Here is an 18,955-nt window from a genome sequence, read left to right as displayed (position 1 = left end):
GGATGAATCTGAGGGGGTTCAGTGCCAATAAGAGCTCTAAGGGGCAGCTGGAGCAAGAGCAGAATCCCACCCAGGGAGGGGGCAGCCCTGGTCATCTCCTGGGGGTGGATGCTGTCCATGCAGGCAGGGTTAGTGCTTGGACATGGGATGGCAGCACAGACCAGCAGAGCCACTGTCTGGCTTCTCTGGGACCAGCCTGGTTCCCACTCAGTCACCCACGTCATCACTGCCACAAAAAAGGGGACACACACATGAAGTTTGGAGTGTTCCAACACCCCCATCCTAATCTAAACAGCAGCAAACTTTCCCCATCCTGCAGCAGAACCTGCAAACACAGTTTGTGCTACTGTGCTGGACGGCATCTCCTGCTTTCCAGTGGCTCACAGGAACATGGGATGAGATCCAGCAGGGCTGAGGTCCCCCCACAGCCTGGCAAACAGTGGTTTGTGAGGCCAGCATCACATCATTGCTTATTTTCCTTGTGACTTAACCCACGTCTTTGGCTCCCCAGCCCTCCTCCACCGCGAAGAGAAACCCATTTATTCTCCTGCAACGCCTGAGAAATGTGCCCTTGTCCCGGTGTTTAATCAATACCCAGGAACAGCTGCTGCTCCTGCTGCACGGAACATTTGCTGCCCAAATGCTGCAGTTTAACACTCCTGGTGTGAGAGGCCAGGGAGCTGCCAGCCCAAAGCAGCAGGAGTGTAGGATGAGGGGGAGGTTGCTGGGGGATGGTTCCCTGTCCGAGGTGTAAATGGTTTGTGTTGGTGGGAAAAGGCTCAAAGGCTAAGGAAGGGATACACAAACAGGCTTCCTCAGGGCCAGGATGCTCCAGATCCAGGGTCCAAGGTCAGCAGGATCCTCCCCTGAATCAGAGGATGCTCCTCTGTACAGGAGCACTTTGGCAGTGCTGGGGAAGGAAGCCCTGACACAGCACCACTTCCCTTCACACGCACTGTGGAAAGAATTTCCCTTGAGTGCATGAAGGCAGTCCTTCCGCACCGGGGCTCCCTGTCCATCCATGAGGAAAAAGTGATGGATGAGCTACCTTCCCTCCTGCCATGAGCCCCTCAGAAGCGAGCTAGGCAAGGCACCAGCGCTGTAACAGAGTCAAGATGGCACAACACAGGGTCAAAAATCCTTCCAGAGATGTCTGGGGTTAACAGGAGTTCAGAGACACCCCAGTGGGAGCCAGCACGGGCCATGTGCCTGTGGGGAGCACACCAGCACAGCTCCCCTCGTCTCACCTGGCTGTGGGTAAGAGGAAAATCACCTCTGCTGCCTACCTGGCTGCTGAAACATCAGCATGGTCTGCGGGGACGTGTGGACCGGCAGCGAGCGCGTCCTCTGCACCGAGCTGTGGCTCCTGCTGGGCATGCTGTTACTGCCCCCAGGGTTGGCAAACCACAGGTTCTGTGGGGAGCAAACACAAGGTGTGGGTGCACAGCAAAGCCCTCTGTGCCATGGGTTTATAACCACTTTCAGCTGTAAAATCACAGGATGGTTTAAGTTGGAAGGGACCTTGCAGATAATCTTGTTACAACTCCCTGCCATGGGCAGGGACACCTGGGTGCTCCAAACCCCATCCAGCCTGGTCTGGAACACTGCAAGGGATCCAGGGGCATCCACAGCTTCTGTGGGCAACCTGTGCCAGGGGCTCCACACCCTTACAGAGAAGAATTCCTTCCCAGTATCTCACCTAAATATCCCCTCTGTCAGTTCACAACCCTGCCCTTTCTCCTACCATTATCTGCTCTTGCCAAAATCCCCTCTCCCTATTCTATAAACCATTTCAAGGACTCAGCTTTTCCCCCTCTGCTGCTTGGCTTGTCCCCCTCCTGGTGCTCCCACTCCCACATCCCACTGCACAGAGGGGAGAGCAACCCAAATGCCTGAAAACTGCTCCAAGGGTGGGAAGACAGAACCAGGACTGGAGATCTTAGAGAAGGAAAATCATGGGGAAGGGATGGAAGAGCTAGAAATGCTGTGAATGTCAACCAACCTGTCTGCCTTGCTTGAGGATGGCAGGGCTGGCAGCAGGGCTGCGCTGGGGGGTGCCCAGCAGCCCAGTGGGGCCCAGCAGCCCCAGCCTGGCCGTGGGGAGGTTGCGGGAGGGGATCTGGAACTGCCGGGGGTTCCTCCGGGCCAGCCCTGCCCCTGCGGATCCGGCTGTGGGGAGGGAGTTGGACTGGCCAAAGCCTCGGCTGTGGAGAGACAGAGCACCAGGGTGAGACACTGAGCATTGCAAGGGGTCCTGAGCCTCCCATCCTACCCAGGGTGAGACACAGCCCTGCAAGGGGGTCCTGAGCCTCCCATCCCAGCCAGGGTGAGACACTGAGCCCTGCAAGAGGGTCCTGAGCCTCCCATCCCAGCCAGGGTGACACACTGAGCCGTGCAAGGGGGTCCTGAGCCTCCCATCCCAGCCAGGGTGAGACACTGAGCCCTGCAAGGGAATCCTGAGCCTCCCATCCCAGCCAGGTGGTCCCTGCATCCTGCACAGGCACAGGGAAGGAGGCAGTCTGGGTGTGCAGCATCCTCTCTTCTTCCCGTCTGCCAGTCGCCTTCCTGCCCTTCTGCAGTTCTCAGATCCACACTGGTTTTCATCAAAGCTTATTTTACTACTGGAAAATGGGTCTGTTTTTAAATACAATCTAAAAGAACTCAGGTAATGCCCCTGGAACTTGATTTCTTTGAGATTTCTCATGAGTGGATTCTTCAGTGTCTGATTTAAGTTCAGCTTATGCTGTTGGGTTTTTCTTCTCCCCTTCTAGGAGGTTCATTTTTACAAACATTATCACCACTGAGACTTCTCAAGTTCTGTAAAATTTGGTTAGAATGACCTAACAAATCCAAGTTTTATTAGGGAGAGCTGAGCTAAAGGTGTTTTCCTGAAATCTCATCCCTAAAGTTCCTATATTCCCAGTTATCTTTTTTTGGGAATAAAGCAGGAATGTTTGGCAACAAACCAGGAATGAATGCAGAATGAAACAAAGGCTGATGCTGTTATAAGTGATTTAAATTTTTTTTTCTTGGCACAACCCTTATGCTTTCTAGGATCACCCAAAATCCAGCATCACCCTGGAAGTGAGCAAACATGGTGTTCCCAACACAGCCCTGCCTGGCTCTCTGACTGCATCTCTGAAAGCTTCCAGCTTTTTTTCTGCCACTTGACAGCTTTTTGAGGAAACTCCAGTGCTGATGGCATCATCAAAGGGCAGCAGGGAAAGAGCCCAGTGTTGAGGATATGCTGCACAGCTGGGAAGGGCTGGTTTGGAGCCATGGAGGCAGGGTGGGATCGGAGGGAAAGGCAGTGACCACACGCACAAGGACACTCCTGAAGCTTTCCCAACCCTCTCCCCTCCCTAAACACGGCTCTGAAGGCAGCAGAACCCATCCCTCCCTCTGGGAGGCATTGTTCCCACTTGTGCTCTGGCCACTGCATCCATCCCTCCCCTCCCAAAATCCCGCATACCTCCTCTGCTGCCGGTAGCCTGACAGCTCCAGGAGGGATTTCCGAGGGAAAGACCGAAAGAGTTTCTGCACCTGCTGTTTCCATGACAGCAGCCGCTTCTTCTGGAGCTCTGTAAACGCCTGCCCAAAAAAAAAAAAAAACAAAACAGAGAGAAAAATAGGAAATGAATGAATATTCTCGTGGACAAAGGCAGCAGGGATGTGCATGTGGGTGTGTAAAGAAAAGGAGCCCCATCAGAAAGTCCAGGGGGAAACACTGATCTTTCTTCAGGATTTACTCATCTCAGGTGGAGAAAACGCTCTGGCAGCATTCCCTGTGTCCCAGAGTGACAGCCCAGCTCTGCCTCAAGGCTGCCAACTCCTTCTGGCAGAGGAGGGTTTGACAGTGGGTCCTGACGGGTGGTGACACTTGTCACCTGGATGTGGCTCTAGAAATGCTGCCAGGGTGAGCAAAGCTGGGGTTTGGAAAGCTGAGCTGTCCTGTGGCATCCTATCCCCCTTCTTGGGTCTGGGCAGAGCTTGGCTGTGATCCTGGCACTGGCAGGCCCTGCAGGTCACCCAGGGTGAGCCTGTCACCCACCCAGGCGCCCTGCAAAGGTCACCCAGGCAGGGACAGAGCTGCTCCCAGAGCTCCAGGCAGGAGGTGTGGGTGACAGGGACACCCACGTGCCACCACTGCTAACTTTAGACACCCAAGGTCTCTGCTGGAGAGGAGCAGAAGTCTCCAGAGGACAATCTGGAGGCTAATTAGTGCCTGACTTGATTGCTCTGAACCACTCTGGAGGAGATGCTCTCTCCTGGTGCTGATTATGCCGCAGCCAGCGCAGAGGGTGGTCCTGGGACGTGGGGAAAGTGCAGGCACTTTGGGAAAAGTTCCATGTCCTCCTGGCTTTGCTCTCTGGCCCCAGGCCACAGTTTCCACCACTTCTGCTCCCTGACCCCTGCCACATGGGCAGGTGATGGAAGCAGCTTGTTCTTCCAGGTTATGGCAGTGTAGGTAGGAGACGCTGCAGGACACCAGGGACACCAGCCATCCCTCCCTGCCACCAGGCAGGAGCATGCCAGAGCCCTGTGGCACAGCCTGGGCCATCCCAAGCCATCACCCTGCCAAGGCAGATCCACTGGGAGCAGAAGCAGATGTGAAATCCCTGCTGCAAAATCCCAAGACCACGTGGGGCAGAACGGGAGGAGGCAACGCCAAGGAATCGCCGGCTCTGTCTGATGGAAACTGTCCTCACGTTCATCCCAGCATTCCTTCTTTCATCCAGCTGCTGATGGGACTGTCCTGAGCCAGATGAATTTCCCAGCTCCAGGCCTTGGCAATTAAACCAGTGTGGGGGGAAGCAACATTTCCATGCACCACGTTGGAACTACCGCCTGCTCCAAGCCTGTTCTGTCAGAATTACTATTAATACCCCCCAAAAATATTTGTGTTAGAAACCGAAAGGTTTATATAAACAGACACTTTGGAAACAGTTTCCAAGTGATGAGAACAACAGTTTTAGATGATCTGACACGACTCACCTCGTGGATTAGACATTTGTCTATGAGCTGTAAATAGGAACTTATATTCTCTTCATCGGGTCGGGAAACTAAAAGTTGTGTGCAGACTGGAAAAAAAAAAGAAGAGAAGGGAAATGGGGATGGGGACACCAAGATGGGGCCCAGGAGGGGTCCCACAAACACCTTGGACATCCTGTTTCCCTTGTAACCATAAGTAGGTTTTTCATCAGTGAGAAAAAATGCCCTTCCCCAATTCCTGCCGTGCCGTCCTATATTTAGGGCCAGACTTTGTTCTCTGTTATGATGGTGTAAATCCAGAGTAACACCACTGGAGTCCCCAAAATTAGACCTAAGCAACTCAGGGGCATGGGATTAATCCCTGTTCATAGGCAGGAGAGCTCCTGCTCCTGTGGCCAAAATCTGCCCCCACTGCAGAGTGGTAGATTCCCACATTCCCTGATGAATTTTAACCTCTTTTGGAATGAATGTCATTGAAGTTAATGGGAATGAGCTCACAGAGGAATGAGTTTCTGCTGCTGTAAACTCCAGGGGAGGGATGCCTGGGGGTCCAAGAGGACACCACATCTTGGCAGGGTTTGTGCCACACTTTGGCATTTGTCACAGGGATAAAATGGGGCTGGAGCCCCACGTGTGGTTGTTTCTGCACCAGATTTCTGTATAGAAAACTTTTTTTTTTTGCTATGCTTTGCAAAAAAAAGTTGGAAATAGGGACAAGGCTGATATTTCTCTGTGGCATCCCAATGAGTTTTTTCTGTTTCTTTTCTGTTCCCAGTCTCCTGCAGATGAGACCCCCCTTCCCCTTCCCCAGGGAGATCTCCCTCCATGCAGCCAGCACTGACACCTCAGGTGCCACCAGCAAGGGTTAGGGCACATCCAAGCTCACACAGATTTGCTCCAAGAGCCCTGAATGTGGCACAGGAGGTTGGTCCTCACCTCAGCCTGCTCCTGTTACCTCTCAATGTGTTATCCCTGACACAAAGCCACACACCCTGCACTAGACATGGAATGGTACCAGAGTATTCTGGATGCCTGCATCCAAACTGGAGCATAAAAAGGGGCTTGGACCCACTGATCTGCACTCAAAATGGCCCATGTCCAGCCCACACACCCTGGTCCAAGCAGAGTAAGTCCTGGGGATGCTGCTTAAAACCCCTCTGGATCAATGGATGGGAAGAGAGAGGACATCTTCCACTCCCTGACCTCGGGAAAAGTTGGGATTTCTGCCTCTGACCTGGGCCAGCAAGAGAATGCTTTACACCTTGGACCTTGGACAGGCAGCTTGGGTCATTGCTGCCCCTCCCCAGATCCACAACCCACCTGCCCTATCTCCTTACCCCCAACCCCAGCACGACAGGACCTCCAAAATCCATCCCCGCTCCGAGCGGGACCTGCAGGAGCTCAGGGAAAGGCGGCACTGCCACCACCACACACACCCTGCCCCAAAGCAGCCCCAGCTCAGCAAGGACAAGGCACAGCTGCTCACCTTTGCCCATGACTCGGGTGAACTGGCCAGGCAGGTCACCCTCGGGCAGAGGGGCTCCCCCTGACTCGCCCTCGCACCCCGGCAGATGGTGCTGCTGCATCCCGGCTGCCGCGGAGTCCTTGCAGTCCGAGCCTTGGCTGTCGGAGCCCAGCAGGGAGGAGGGGTGGTGCGAGTCCACGTCCCGGCCGTGCTCCTCCGTGCTCGAGTTCTGGCACGAGTAGGCTTTGATGGGGGTGAGGATCATTTGGTGGAGCTCCTGCAGAGGGACACGCAGGTTGCCGCCTTCCAGGATGTCCTGGGGGTCAAAGGTGGAGACAAGAGGGTTTGACTTTGCAGGGACATCAGCTGTAAAGCAGAACCCCCAGCTGTGCTCCTGCTTCAGGATCCTGCTGCATTCCACATTCAGGGACTGTGTCTGGTTATCACAGATGTGTTCACACCTGAATCCCCAGAGATAAATGTGCCCCCATCAACCACTGGGATCCAAACCCAACAACAATCCAGCTTCAATGTTTCCACATTTCCACCAGGAACATGACTGAGCCTGGGAGTTTTCAATGCCCAGAGCAACAAATATCTTGTTTATTCCCCAGCAATCCTGCAATCCCAATATTTCATTAGAATTACATTAACATGGGCTCCTTTCCCATTTCCAGCACCACCTTCAAGCCTGGCTCCCATTAAATTCTCTGCCCCAAAACTGCTTGCCATGGCATCCTCATGGTCTGGGATCATGTCAGAGCCCAGGACCATGCTGGGATGCAGGAGCCTGTCCTGTGGCAGCAGTGGGGACATCCCTGCCCACCCTGGGATGGGCTGGGGGAGTGGATGCAGTGGCCACTGGGAGGGTTTCAAGGGGAGCAGGTGGTTTGTGGTCAGACACAGAAGGAGACACCACAAGGTGAACTGATATTCCCACAGCAAAACCATTCAGCTTGGAGATCCTGGGGCAGATCCACCCAGGAGGGAGAGAATTTGGGTGCACCCCAGCCTCACTCCTGGTGTGGATCAACAACTCCATTTCTATGGTCAGATCCTTGTCCCACTGATGGGAAATAAATGCATTTTGTTTTTAATGTAGCCTGGAACAGCTCACTGCAGGCTCCTGCATGGTCTGGCTCATGGGACACTGCTTGGAAAGAGGCAACTTTTGGAGTGAATCCTGATGTACTGAAGGAAGGGACACTAAGTGGGCACATGGGATGTGTGCAAGCCCTGGAACAGTTGTTGATTCTAATTCCTGCTGCATTCCCAGCCCACTCTTGGATGTCTCAACTTCATTTCTCTCAAAGATCTGGTGTCAGCCTGCTGGGCACTATTTTTTTGGGATAAAATCCTGCCCTGCTAACTATCAGAGAGGGATGGAGCAGCTCTTTCCAAGAAAGCAGCAATATTTAGCAGTGAGACACTGCCCAGAAACACCAAGTCCCACACATGCTCTTGTTTAGCAGAAACTGGATGGGAAGCCTGGAAAACCAGAGACATCTCCTCCCAGGGAAAGCAGCTCACAGGCAGCCCCAGCAAAGCAGGAGAGGGTCACAGTGCCACAGCCCAAACCCACCCCTGGAGGGCTCCAAACCAGTCCCTGCCACTTCCCTCCTGTATTTTACAGCGTGCCTGGCTGGCTGTGCCAGCTGAGCTGGGCTCCAGCTCCTGCACAGCACCACTCAATCAATACCAGATTCCCAAATCCCTGTGGAGGAGTGGAGGAAGAGGCTGTGCAATGGCCTGGAAAACACAGAGCTGCAGCCAGCTCCATCCAGCTCCTTGGATTTAATAGTTATTATTAATAACGGAGGTAAATATGGCTTTATTAGCTCCTGCCATACTCTGAGCACAAGCCCATATTATAAATAAATAGTGAAGCAGTGAGCTAAGGAAAACACCAATAAATAGCAACACACCACAGAAGTATTTAAAAGCCCCTAGTGGGAGGCTCTGCAAGTTGCTGTTTGAAGATGGTGCAATTAAATATAATATAATACAGCTATAATAAATAGGGAGAGGTTGGGTGAGCTGCTCCCAGCTACTCTGTGGTGCTGCTACTTCCCCAAAAGCCCTTTCTGCAGGGTTTAAGCTTTTGTTGAAGTGATAAAGAAGTTTCTATTTATTCTCCTTGGAAACTCAAGATGTTGTTCAGGCACTGATGTGGGTGTCTGGTGTTTTATCTGGGGACAGGGTGCCCAGATCATGTTCCAGGAAAGCTCAAGTCTTTCTGAGCACCCTGCAGGGTACAGCCCCCCCAGCTGTGTGAGGTGGATCCACTCTGCAAAATACAGCTTTGAGCAACGTGGTCTAGCGGAAGGTGTCTCCCCCACCATGGCAGAGGGTTGGAACTGGATGGTCTTTAAGGTCCCTGCCAGCCCAAACCTTTCTGGAATTCTGTGAAATAAAACCTGCATCAGATCCCCACAATATGTGTAAGCAAAGAGTTCTTCAGCCCAGAATTAATTCCTGGCTTCTTAAAGACAAAAGAAATACAGAAATGGTTGTGATTACTTACCCCTTCTAGAGATTTGAGCAGGTTTTGTCTTTCTTTTAGCTTTTGGATACTGATGACTATTTTGTGTCTTGCTCCTTTGGTAACATTCTGCAAAAACAGGACAAAACTTGATGTTAATAATTCTACAGGGCAGCTGGCTCAACCCAAACCCTTCCTCTCCTAAACAGGGCTGCTAGAAATTAATTACATTTTGGAGTGCAGGGATTTGTGGGGGACATAGAAAATCACCCAGAGATTTGCTGAAGAAATTTCCAGCTAGTCTGTTCCTCTGCTGCACCTCACACATGGAGAGCAATGGTGTTCCCATCCCTCTTTATCCCATGGATAATGCAGAGGTGAACCTGAAAGCAGTGGGGGTTGGAACCAGACAATCTTTAAGGTCACTTCCAACCCTCAACCAGCAATATTCTATGATTCTATGGCATTTTCAAAGGCAGTCAGCCATCAAAGCCCCACTGACTTTAAGGGAGTTGGCTGCACCCCTGAAACTCCTGAACATAATCCCAACTGGAAAAAAAACCCAAGAGCAGCTCCCAGTTATGGGACTTCCACACCAGAACTACAGTCAGAACATGGGATTTTTTTAGGTGCAATTCAAAATTTTTTCACTCCCCAAGACCCAATTTCCCTTTTTCTGCTTCCCAGACACACCAAGGGGCTTTGGGACCTACTTGTGCCTCGAGCTGGCATTCGGTGAGGGCCATCATCTCCTCATAGGTCATCTGGGAGAAGAGGGCAGCGTACTTGTGCAGCCGGAGGCTCTTCAGCCAGGCTGGGACATCTGCAGCACAAAGGGAAGGACAGGAGAGCTCTGCTGAATTCATGGAACAGCACAGAACAGCACAGATCAACACTGACACGGGGGCATCCCAAAGGACACCTCACTGAGCTGCAGGGTGGATGGGACAAGGAACCTGGGTGAGGACACAAGGCTGTGGATGGAACAAGGAACCAGTCCTGGGTGAGGACACAGGGATGTGGATGTGGATGGGACAAGGAATCAGTCCTGGGTGAGGACACAGGGATGTGGATGGGACAAAGAAACCTGGATGAGGACAAAGTGATGTGGATGGGACAAGGAACCAGCCCCTGGGTGAGGACACAGGGCTGTGGATGGGACAAGGAACCAGCCCCTGTGTGAAGGCACATCCTCAGAAGTCCCCAGTGTGGGAATTGGCCCATGGGGAGATGGCATTGTGCCACCACACACCAAGCTCCTCAGTGCTGCATTCCCAGGATCATGGGAACTGCTGAAGTTCATGGAGTGGTTGAGTTTAGGACAAGCAAAGGGCTGTTTTGGGGATGGTAGGTGATTTATGGCATGAGGGATGGTGGCATGTGCTGAGAATGGAACCAGCTGCATAAACTGAACTAGAGAGATGGGTTTGGGATGGAAAAATGATGTGCCATCAAAGATGGCCCCACACCCTGCTTCAAAGGGCGCCTTGGGACTTAAAATGCACAGACTGAAATGACTTCTTCCTTCCCAGTTGTTACCTGCAGTGTAGCACCTCCATGCCCAGCTGGAAGAGTACCCAAAAATACATTTATCCTCCTGACATCAACATGGTTTCACAGTGAGGAACCTGGGAGGGGAATCCTTCCTCTGTGACACTCAAAACCCCACAGACTCCATGATGGGGTGTCCTCCAAGGAGAAGGCAATGACAGCAACAGCTGAGCAGGGTTTTGCAGCTTTGGGGTCTGTGGTGACACCTCACAAGGGAGGGGGGCCCTGCAGGTGGCTGTGATTACACTTTCCCTTTGTAAAGGCTTCAAATGCTTTGCCAAATTGCTTTGTTTAGCACCTACAATCTAACAGGAGTTCTGCACAGCCCTCCCAGCTGACATGCTCTGATCCCAACAACACCTTGTCCATAGTCCTTGTCCCCTTCCCCACCAGTGGGACACTCAGGAGCTCATTCCCACTGCTGGGACATCCATCTCATGCTGTGGGTCCAAAGTCCCACACTGCTGAGCCAAGGATTGTCCATGACCTCTTCCTGAACCAAGGTCTCATCACTGGAAGGGACAGGAGGGACCTTGGTTTGGTTCCCTAAGGAATCCATACACCTGCCAGAAATCTCCTGCTGCCCAGGCTGATCCCAAACCCACCCTGCAGCCCAGCAGGGAATGCAAACAATCCCAGCATGCTGTGTCTTGCTCATTCTCTCCAAATCCCAGACACACATCAGGATTCACATGTCAATGAAATTCCTAAATTCCTAAATTCCTGCACAGGAGACCAACCCCACACCAAACATGGGGGAAGGCAATTACTGAGCACAGATGGGCTGAAATCCACCATTTTCCAAAAGTTCTGACATGAAACAGTCCCAAAGTCTGCTACCAGCACTCTCTTAAACTGATTTCTGTTTAAAATAAATAAAAACCTCTCAGCAAAAAGCCCCATTTCCAGCACAGGCTCAAATCTCAACATCATTTTAACACAAAACCACATCATTCTAGTGACAGCACATTAAAAGTCTCCCTGATCCCACATCTGTGCCAATGGCAAAGCCCACAGGGATACATCCAAAAGAGAGATGCAACTTCAAGTAGACATTGAACCCTACAGGAAACTCATCTCCAACCTTTGCAGAAGCAGCCTTGCATCAGCCTGTCAGGATAATGCCTTAATTTTGGGGAGAATGATGGTCCCAGAGCCCCCCTGCCAGCAGAGATGGCAAATCCTGGAAGCAGATGGGGGAGAAGGAGCCACCCCAGGACACAGAGGGTGTGTTGTGTGTGGTGGAGCTTTCCCCCTTCCCACAGGGAAGAGGCACCCAGGAGGTGCAAGGAGAGCCAAGGTGATCCCATGGTGCTTGGAAAGTCAAATTTCCCAATGCTCTCCACGGATGGGTGAACCCCCTGCCTGCAGAGCTACTCTTTAATCAGCAATTACCAGGAGCTAATTGCAAAGTCATGGCACGGCTGTCAGGAAATTGAGAAGGAAAACAGCTCACCCTGCCATATTTACACACAGGACACCTTGGATACACTCCCAGCAGAAACCCCCAGCTCTAGCCAGACCTTCCTCCAAACTGTGCCCCAGGAATCACAGAATCCTGGAATGGTTTGGGTTGGAAGGGACCTTAAAGATTTTTTAATTCCAACCAGGAAGGGACAGACAGATGGGCTCCAGGGAGAACCAGGTGCTCACATCTTCCCCTGGAGAGACCAAGAGCTAAGATAAAACCAAAGGGCATTTTCCCTTCAGCACGAAGAGAGATGGGAAGAGAAGAAATGGGAGACATGAGAGCATAGAGATCAACAGAAAGAAAAGAGAGATGACACTGGGGGAGATAAACTGGCAATGCAGGTGGGGATCTCACATTCCCTGGAGGGTGTCACAGAAGGAACCAGCTCAGCAGCAGGGGTGACACCAGCCACAAGAGCCTGCAGGCACTCAGGGAGACGTGGCTGCAATTCAGACAAGGGACTTGGCAACCAGAGCAGCCAAGCTGGATGGAATACGAGGCAACCCAATAAAAATGCACCAAGTTGAGAGTTTCTGTAGGAACAACAAACGGCACGATCCGAGTGCAGGGAACGGGCAGTCCTCCTCTTTTTTTTTTTTTTTTTCAGGAAAGCTGTGGGGATACAATGGGTCATATGCTGCCCATGGTGCTTTGTTATTTGAGGATGATGAGCTACACAGCCACAGGAATGCTGTCTGGAGGCAAACAAGCCTCTGCTCTGCTTCCAAGTCCAGTTTTGGGCAACACACCTTCAATAAAACACGGACTTTATGGAAAAAAAAACCTGGCGGAGAGAAGCAGGAACAACCCCAAGTTTAGAAAACATAAATCTGGGAAGGTACTGGGATGGTTCAGCCTGAAGAAAACCCAGCTGAGAGGGGAGGACACAGCAGGCACAGACACCAGAGGTTGTGAACATCTGTTCTGCACGTCCCTGCACAGGGGGACAAAAGCCTTTGGCTGAGTCAGCAATGGGGGAATCATGTTTTAAAGTCTGGGAAGGGACAGCCCGAGGAATTTGCCGGGATTTGGGGATAAATCCCAGCAAGGGGATGTGTTAAAAATGTGGGGCTTATTTAATTGATCAGCCTCTGGCTTTTGTGGATTTGGCCACACAGGTTGATTGCACAGCACTGGGAAGTTTCTATCCATGCAGATCCCAGAGCTGCAGCTGTGGATCCCAGGGAGCCAAGCTCCCCATGCTCTCCTCCCCAGAAATGCAGGGTTAAACAGCACCCTCCCCACCAGAAATACTTGCTCCCAAAAAGTTCTCCCTGGCCAGACAGACTGCAGGACCCAACCTGCCTCTGTTACATTCCTTGGAACCATGAGGGGTTTTTCATGCATTTATTTCATGCACATCAAAGCCATCCAGAGCCAAGCCAAATGCAGTCCCACATCACACAGATTTATCCATATCTCAATTTGTCTGTAATTAGACTAAAATCAGACCTTGTGACTGTTAAAAAATACAATTATTTCCCTATTCTGATACACCACTGCTTTGTAAACAATCGAGCTGCTCTGCATTAATGCAAATTGGAGTTGTTTAAATCAGTCTGAGAGCTGCAGGATCATTTTCAGTCTGTTCCCAGGAACACACAGTCCATGTGTTTGCCCAGTTTTTATCTATTTATTCCTCCTCAGCCTGAAGTTTGCTCTCCAGCTTCGACTGCAGCAAGTGGGGTTAATTTCTGCCTTGTTTACCACCAGAACCACACATATCTATTGCCAAAATCTCTGTGAAATGTAGGTATAATGGCAAAACCAACTGAAACACACAGGTTAAATTCACTGCAAACAAGTTTCCCAAGCCAAAACTTCCCCAAATCCTTGGTGGGTACCAAGCACTGCAATGGTAAATCACACGTGGCTTGCTAAGCTTGCTCTAAGCTATTTTTCACCGTCGTAAAAAAAGAAAAAAGAAAGAGAAAAAAGAGCACCACTCGCAGCCAAAAGCCACAGGCTATGGAAAAAATCCAGCTTTTTGGAAAGCTGGCAGCTCACAGGATTTTGGGGCAAAACCAGCCCACTGGCACCCGAGTGGAAGACGTCAGATCGGGACCAGCTGCTACTTAAAAAGAAAACCCCTAAAACTGAATTCCTAAGGTGGGAAGAAAAGGCCCCCAAAACCACCAAGTGAGAGCCCCTCCTGCCTCTGGGTGCTGGGGGGTGGGGGGTCTGGTTTGTCACTCACCTTTCATCCCACTCCCTTCCTCCTGGAATGTGTTACGAGCGGAAGGCTGATCTTCTAAATGTTCACTCCCACCACTTCCCGAAGAGGCTACACTGCTTTGTGGAGACAGGGGGGCATGATCTGAAGGGATGCACTGGGGTCCTCTAGCTCGTAAGTCCTCATGAGACATCCATCCATGTCCTAGAGGTTGGTTTGGCACATTCATGGGTGGGGTAAGGGACACAGAGCGTTTCAAAGGGCTGTGGTGTGTCTGGCCTGAGAGAACTGAAAAAAAAATAAAATCAAAGAGGTTATTCCCCCCTCGCGGCCCGGGATGCAGCAGAGACCCCCGAAAAAATAAAAAAAAAATCAAATGAAATTATAAAATGTGTGGTGGTGGTTGGCCATGGTGCTTGGCTGATGGCTTTGCAGCGCCCCTGAGCCCTACCCTGAGCTCTCTGCTGGGAAGCAAAAAGGGTGGGAGCACCTTGGGGTCACACGCTGGGCTGCTCAGGGGAAGGAGTTGTGTGGATTCCATCTCTAGGGAAAAAAAACATCAATCCAGCAGTTCTGCAGTGTAAAAACCCCCAGGATGGGGATGTCCCACAGAGATCCAAGGCAAACATCTCTGTCTCTCCCTTTGGGTTTCCAGCATCAGGACCTGGTTTGTGCTCTGAAGCAGGAGCACTTACACAGCACCCAAAATCAGAAGGGTCCTTCTCATCCATAGGAATGTCTCAGCCTTGTTGAGTCCGACTAAAATCACAGGATCATGGGATGGTTTGTGCTGGAAGAGACCTCACAGATCTCACTCCAGCCCCCTGCCATGAGCAGGGACACCTGCCACCAGACCAGGATGCTTCAAACCCTGTCCAGCCTGCCCTTAAACCCTTCCAAGGACTATCTCTGTTTTAAGTACTGAAAAAAGTATTAAAAGACTGTTCTGTTTGCTTAACAAAATTCAAATTCCATCACTCAGAGTCACTAAACCACTGGTTTAACCATAAACACAGTGTATGTAATTTAATGTACAGATTTAGGATGCCAACCAGGGAAAATTTCCCTGCTCCAGGAAAATCTGAGGGCAGAGGGGTTAGAATGACCTTTCAGCCTACAAGAAACAGAAGTAAAAACTTTTCAATTTTTGTTTTTTCCAAACCAAATTTTTAAACTGTACAAAACCTGGGTAAATTCATTGTTCTCATGGTTTTTCCATCTAAAGCACCAAAGCTCTAAAGCTCCTTAATCCTCTTTTTTAACATTTACAGCAGTTCACCAAAACCACTCAGACTCCTCTCCGTGTTATTATTTAATATAAACGAGTCTTGGTGGAAAACCCCCAGCCAGGTGCACTGTGCTGCAAAGGTTAAGCCAGGCTTAATTCCCAGCTCAAGCCTGGGGGAAAACCCACCATCAAAGCCCTCTTGCTGACCAGGAGGGGATGAAAATCAGGCAGTAGTGGGGTTACAAAAGGAGGGGAGAGAGAAACACCAGAGCACATTTGCATTTATTAACCACCTGCAAAAAGCAGCTGGTAACACAGGCAGCTGCTGGATGAGGCCAAAAAACCCTGTGGATTTCTGTAATGTTTAAATAATTCCTACTTCTGAAAGGGTTTTCTTGTGCCAACAGGTAACACTGACACCACGCTCTGCAGGGAAGCACTGGGGTGGGTTATGGGGGAGAATTTGTTCCCTTCCCACTAAAAAACTATACAAACATCTTCCACAAGTCCCCTGGCAGAAAAGGATGTCAATGAGATCCTGAGATTGCTTCCAGAGCAGTGTGATGCTTCCTAAAGCTGTGATGTGATGCATCAGGATGGGGAAGTAAATGGATTTAAGGAAGTCTTGGCCAAGCTTTTTCAGCATCTGTAGATGCCACATCACCCTCCCAAAAGAAAAATACATTTAGGATTTAAAACTCCCAAAATATAGGGGGAATTATAGGGAAAAATTGGTTATTTATAAAGGGCTGAGCACCACCCAGAGCCCTTCTGTGCCTGCTGCCCCCAGTCATGGGGAGAGAATCCATCCTGAATTTGGTATAGGAAATACTTGTGCCCCTTAGAAGAAGGAGAGATGCAGGAGAAGGGGCAAGGAGGAATGGATCTGATTGTCCCCTTGCAAAGGGCTGCTTGCTGGTGCAGCTCTCACAGGGTGTGTGCACACACTGGTACCCAGCAGTGCTTCCACCACCCTCTCCCCACCAAATCCCTGCACACAAGAGAGCATTTCTGGCACAAACCCAGCCCAGATTCCTTCACGAGCAGCAATACCCCTGCAAGCTGCTGCTCTTCCATCTTCATTTTATGTCCCCTAATTAGAAGCTGGTGTTGGCTGAAGGAGAAATAATGAACTCCAAAGGATGGTCAGGGACAATTAGAAACCATCCAGTGCAACAGATAAAAAATCAGTTCCACTTCTTTCCCTGAGATACACAGTGCAGGATCCAAGAGAACACGTTTTACTGAGCCAGATTTTTACTGAACTGTGAGTCAGTTCACACAAACCCCTGAGATGCAGCAGGGATAATCCCTCTGCAAAGGATGCTGCAAGTCCCCAGCTCTTTGAAACCACCCCAGCTACTCTGGGAACCAGAATGAGATGATTTAAGGGCTCTCAGCACTGGCCTGACTTTAGGGTTTGCTTTCTGGCTGTAACAGACATTGGTGATAATGTGGTTTATTGCAAACCCTCTTACTCATTTCCATCAGCCCTAAAAAGGCTGAGAACCCTGGATGGCACCCCTCTTTTACTCTGTAATCCCCCAGGGGATTAATAAATGCCCATATTTATTATATTTATTAATACTATTTATTAATGCTGATGGTGGTCATGCCCTCAGTTTCTTGAAATAAGAGGATGTAGCTAATTATTTCCCAAGGCTTATTATATTGTAGATCCTGACCTGAATTTGACCATTCTGTGTGCTTTTTGGATGGTTCAAGGTGAACCCAGAATCCTGGCTAAAATAAATGGTCCAATGGGCTTTAACTTCAGCAGAAGAAACCCAAGTGTGAGTTTATCACCTTACACTCAAACCTCCTTTTCTTTTACTACAAACTATTTAAAAAGGAAATCTAAAGTGTTATTCTGGGGCAAGATAAGCTCCCAGGACGTGGGTGGGCACGGTTGCTTTTCTGAGTGCTGTGAGCTGGGCAAATAAAGAGGGGAAAGCAGCACTCCAAAGGGCATCCCACACTGATCCCCTACAGCTTTGTAAGCGTGTCCCACTCCTGGTTTGAAAGTGTTTTCCTGTCTTTTTGGTGCTGCAAGGCTCTACACAGGCACTGACTGGTCCAGCTCCTCCCAAACTGGTGTCCAGGGGGACAGGGGCTGGAGCAGATCATGGTTTCCTTTGGAATAAGTGGGCTGGTGCTGCCTCTGCTCAGCCACCATGGCTCTGTGCTCAGCCCACACCACACCAGGTTTCCTTGCAAGAAACCTCTCCATAACTTGGGATCAAGCTCAGGGTAATATTCTCAGATAAAGAAATAAAAATAGAGGATGAAGAAGGAGTGATGGCAACAAAGCTCCCCATCCCAGGAGGCAGCTGCTGACCACGCTGGGAGCATCCCTGTGGGACTCAGGGAAATCCAGATTTATCTCAGACCAAACCCTGGCAGGGCTGGCAGGCACCACAACACACTTATAGAAACTCTGAGGCTGCAAGTGCTCTCAGCTCCTGAAGCCTTGGGTTTGGGATTTTTTTCCACCCCCCCTCTCTTCCCTTTTGAAGTGGTGCTGCCTATTTTGGGAGGCAAGGGCTGATTTCAAGAGGGTTTTTGTTCGCTGAGGACCATGTGGAACAGCGTCAGACATTTGTGTTGTGGTTTCTCAGGGTTTTGGGCCAATTTTTTTTTCAGCCTGAGAAGGGAAAAGCCACCCATTCCTGTAATTAGAGCTGAGGAATTGGGCTTTGCAGGCAGACCTTCCTCCACACAGCGTGGGGCAGACAAGGTGCTCACTCTGCCCTTCATGAAATCTGGCTTGGAGTGCTGCAAAAGTCCCTGACAGGACACACTTGTGAGAGTTTCCAGTGAGAACCAAACCACCACTGGGAGTGTTCAGAATGCCTCCAGTCCCCACCATGCCCCTGACACCCAAAGGACCAGCACAGGGTCCATCCATCAGGTTACAACTCCAAATAACACCTTCCCCAGGCTGCAGAAAGGAAAAAGCACTGCAAGGTGCTGCTGAACTCTTTGGGACCTTCTTTTGTCTTTTTAGTCTAAAAGTGGCACTTCTTGGCTGCAAAGCTGTTTGTGGTGTGTCCTCAGGCAGCAGCTGATCACACACAGCTCCTTTCCTGGTCTGTTGGTACCTGGAACAGCAGCCTGACCCCAAAAAAGTGGGGATGTCTTCAATCCACACAAGGATTTTGTGCAGCCTGGAAACTCCCCCATGGAGAGGGAACACTGAGCAAACCCTCACAAAGCAAACCCCCAGCTCAGCCCTCCCCTCTGCCTCCTCCTTGCTACCCCAGTCACGACACATCCTCTCCTCCAGGAAGGTTTCCCCGTGCTGGCAGAGCAATGCCCAGGGATTTTCCAGAATTTCTTTGCTGAGAAGCCTTGGAAAGAGCTGCCAGTGGGTCACACTGCCCAGCTGGCACCCAGCCTCCTTCCTGGGCACCTCATTCACCCTCTCCCCACGCTGCCCCAGGCAGCTCCAGCACGGCCAGGGCAGAACCTGATGGAACATTTTTCAGCTCAACATCCCCTAACCCTTGGAGCCTCTTCTTTGTGCCTTTTTTCCTTTAATCTCCCTGCGTTCTGTGGCTGTGACTTTAACTGTGTTTGTAGGAGCTGGATAA

The 18,955-nt window shown here is 50.6% G+C and overlaps 1 protein-coding gene across 3 annotated transcripts in view; it reads right to left on the bottom strand.

Annotated features, from left to right (window-relative positions):
- SAMD4A (sterile alpha motif domain containing 4A) overlaps nt 1-18,955 on the bottom strand; it is a 94,652-nt gene that overhangs the window by 4,197 nt on the left and 71,500 nt on the right. For 2 of the 3 annotated variants that reach the window (XR_004418246.1, XM_033062937.1), the window contains exons 4-11: nt 14,159-14,422; nt 9,653-9,762; nt 8,982-9,068; nt 6,479-6,773; nt 4,996-5,081; nt 3,473-3,591; nt 2,003-2,204; nt 1,287-1,413 (exon numbers count right to left, since the gene is read on the bottom strand). Coding sequence is in view for 2 of the 3 variants with exons in the window: in XM_033062937.1 (XP_032918828.1) it covers nt 1,287-1,413; nt 2,003-2,204; nt 3,473-3,591; nt 4,996-5,081; nt 6,479-6,773; nt 8,982-9,068; nt 9,653-9,762; nt 14,159-14,422 (1,290 nt within the window). In the remaining variant the exon portion in view is untranslated. The remainder of the gene's footprint in view (nt 1-1,286; nt 1,414-2,002; nt 2,205-3,472; nt 3,592-4,995; nt 5,082-6,478; nt 6,774-8,981; nt 9,069-9,652; nt 9,763-14,158; nt 14,423-18,955) is intronic. The other variant, XM_033062938.2, reaches the window with a different exon arrangement.

This window comes from Catharus ustulatus, chromosome 6 (genome assembly GCF_009819885.2).
Source record: "Catharus ustulatus isolate bCatUst1 chromosome 6, bCatUst1.pri.v2, whole genome shotgun sequence".
Classification (NCBI taxonomy): Eukaryota; Metazoa; Chordata; class Aves; order Passeriformes; family Turdidae; genus Catharus; species Catharus ustulatus.
This window is presented reverse-complemented; position numbering and strand designations above follow the sequence as displayed.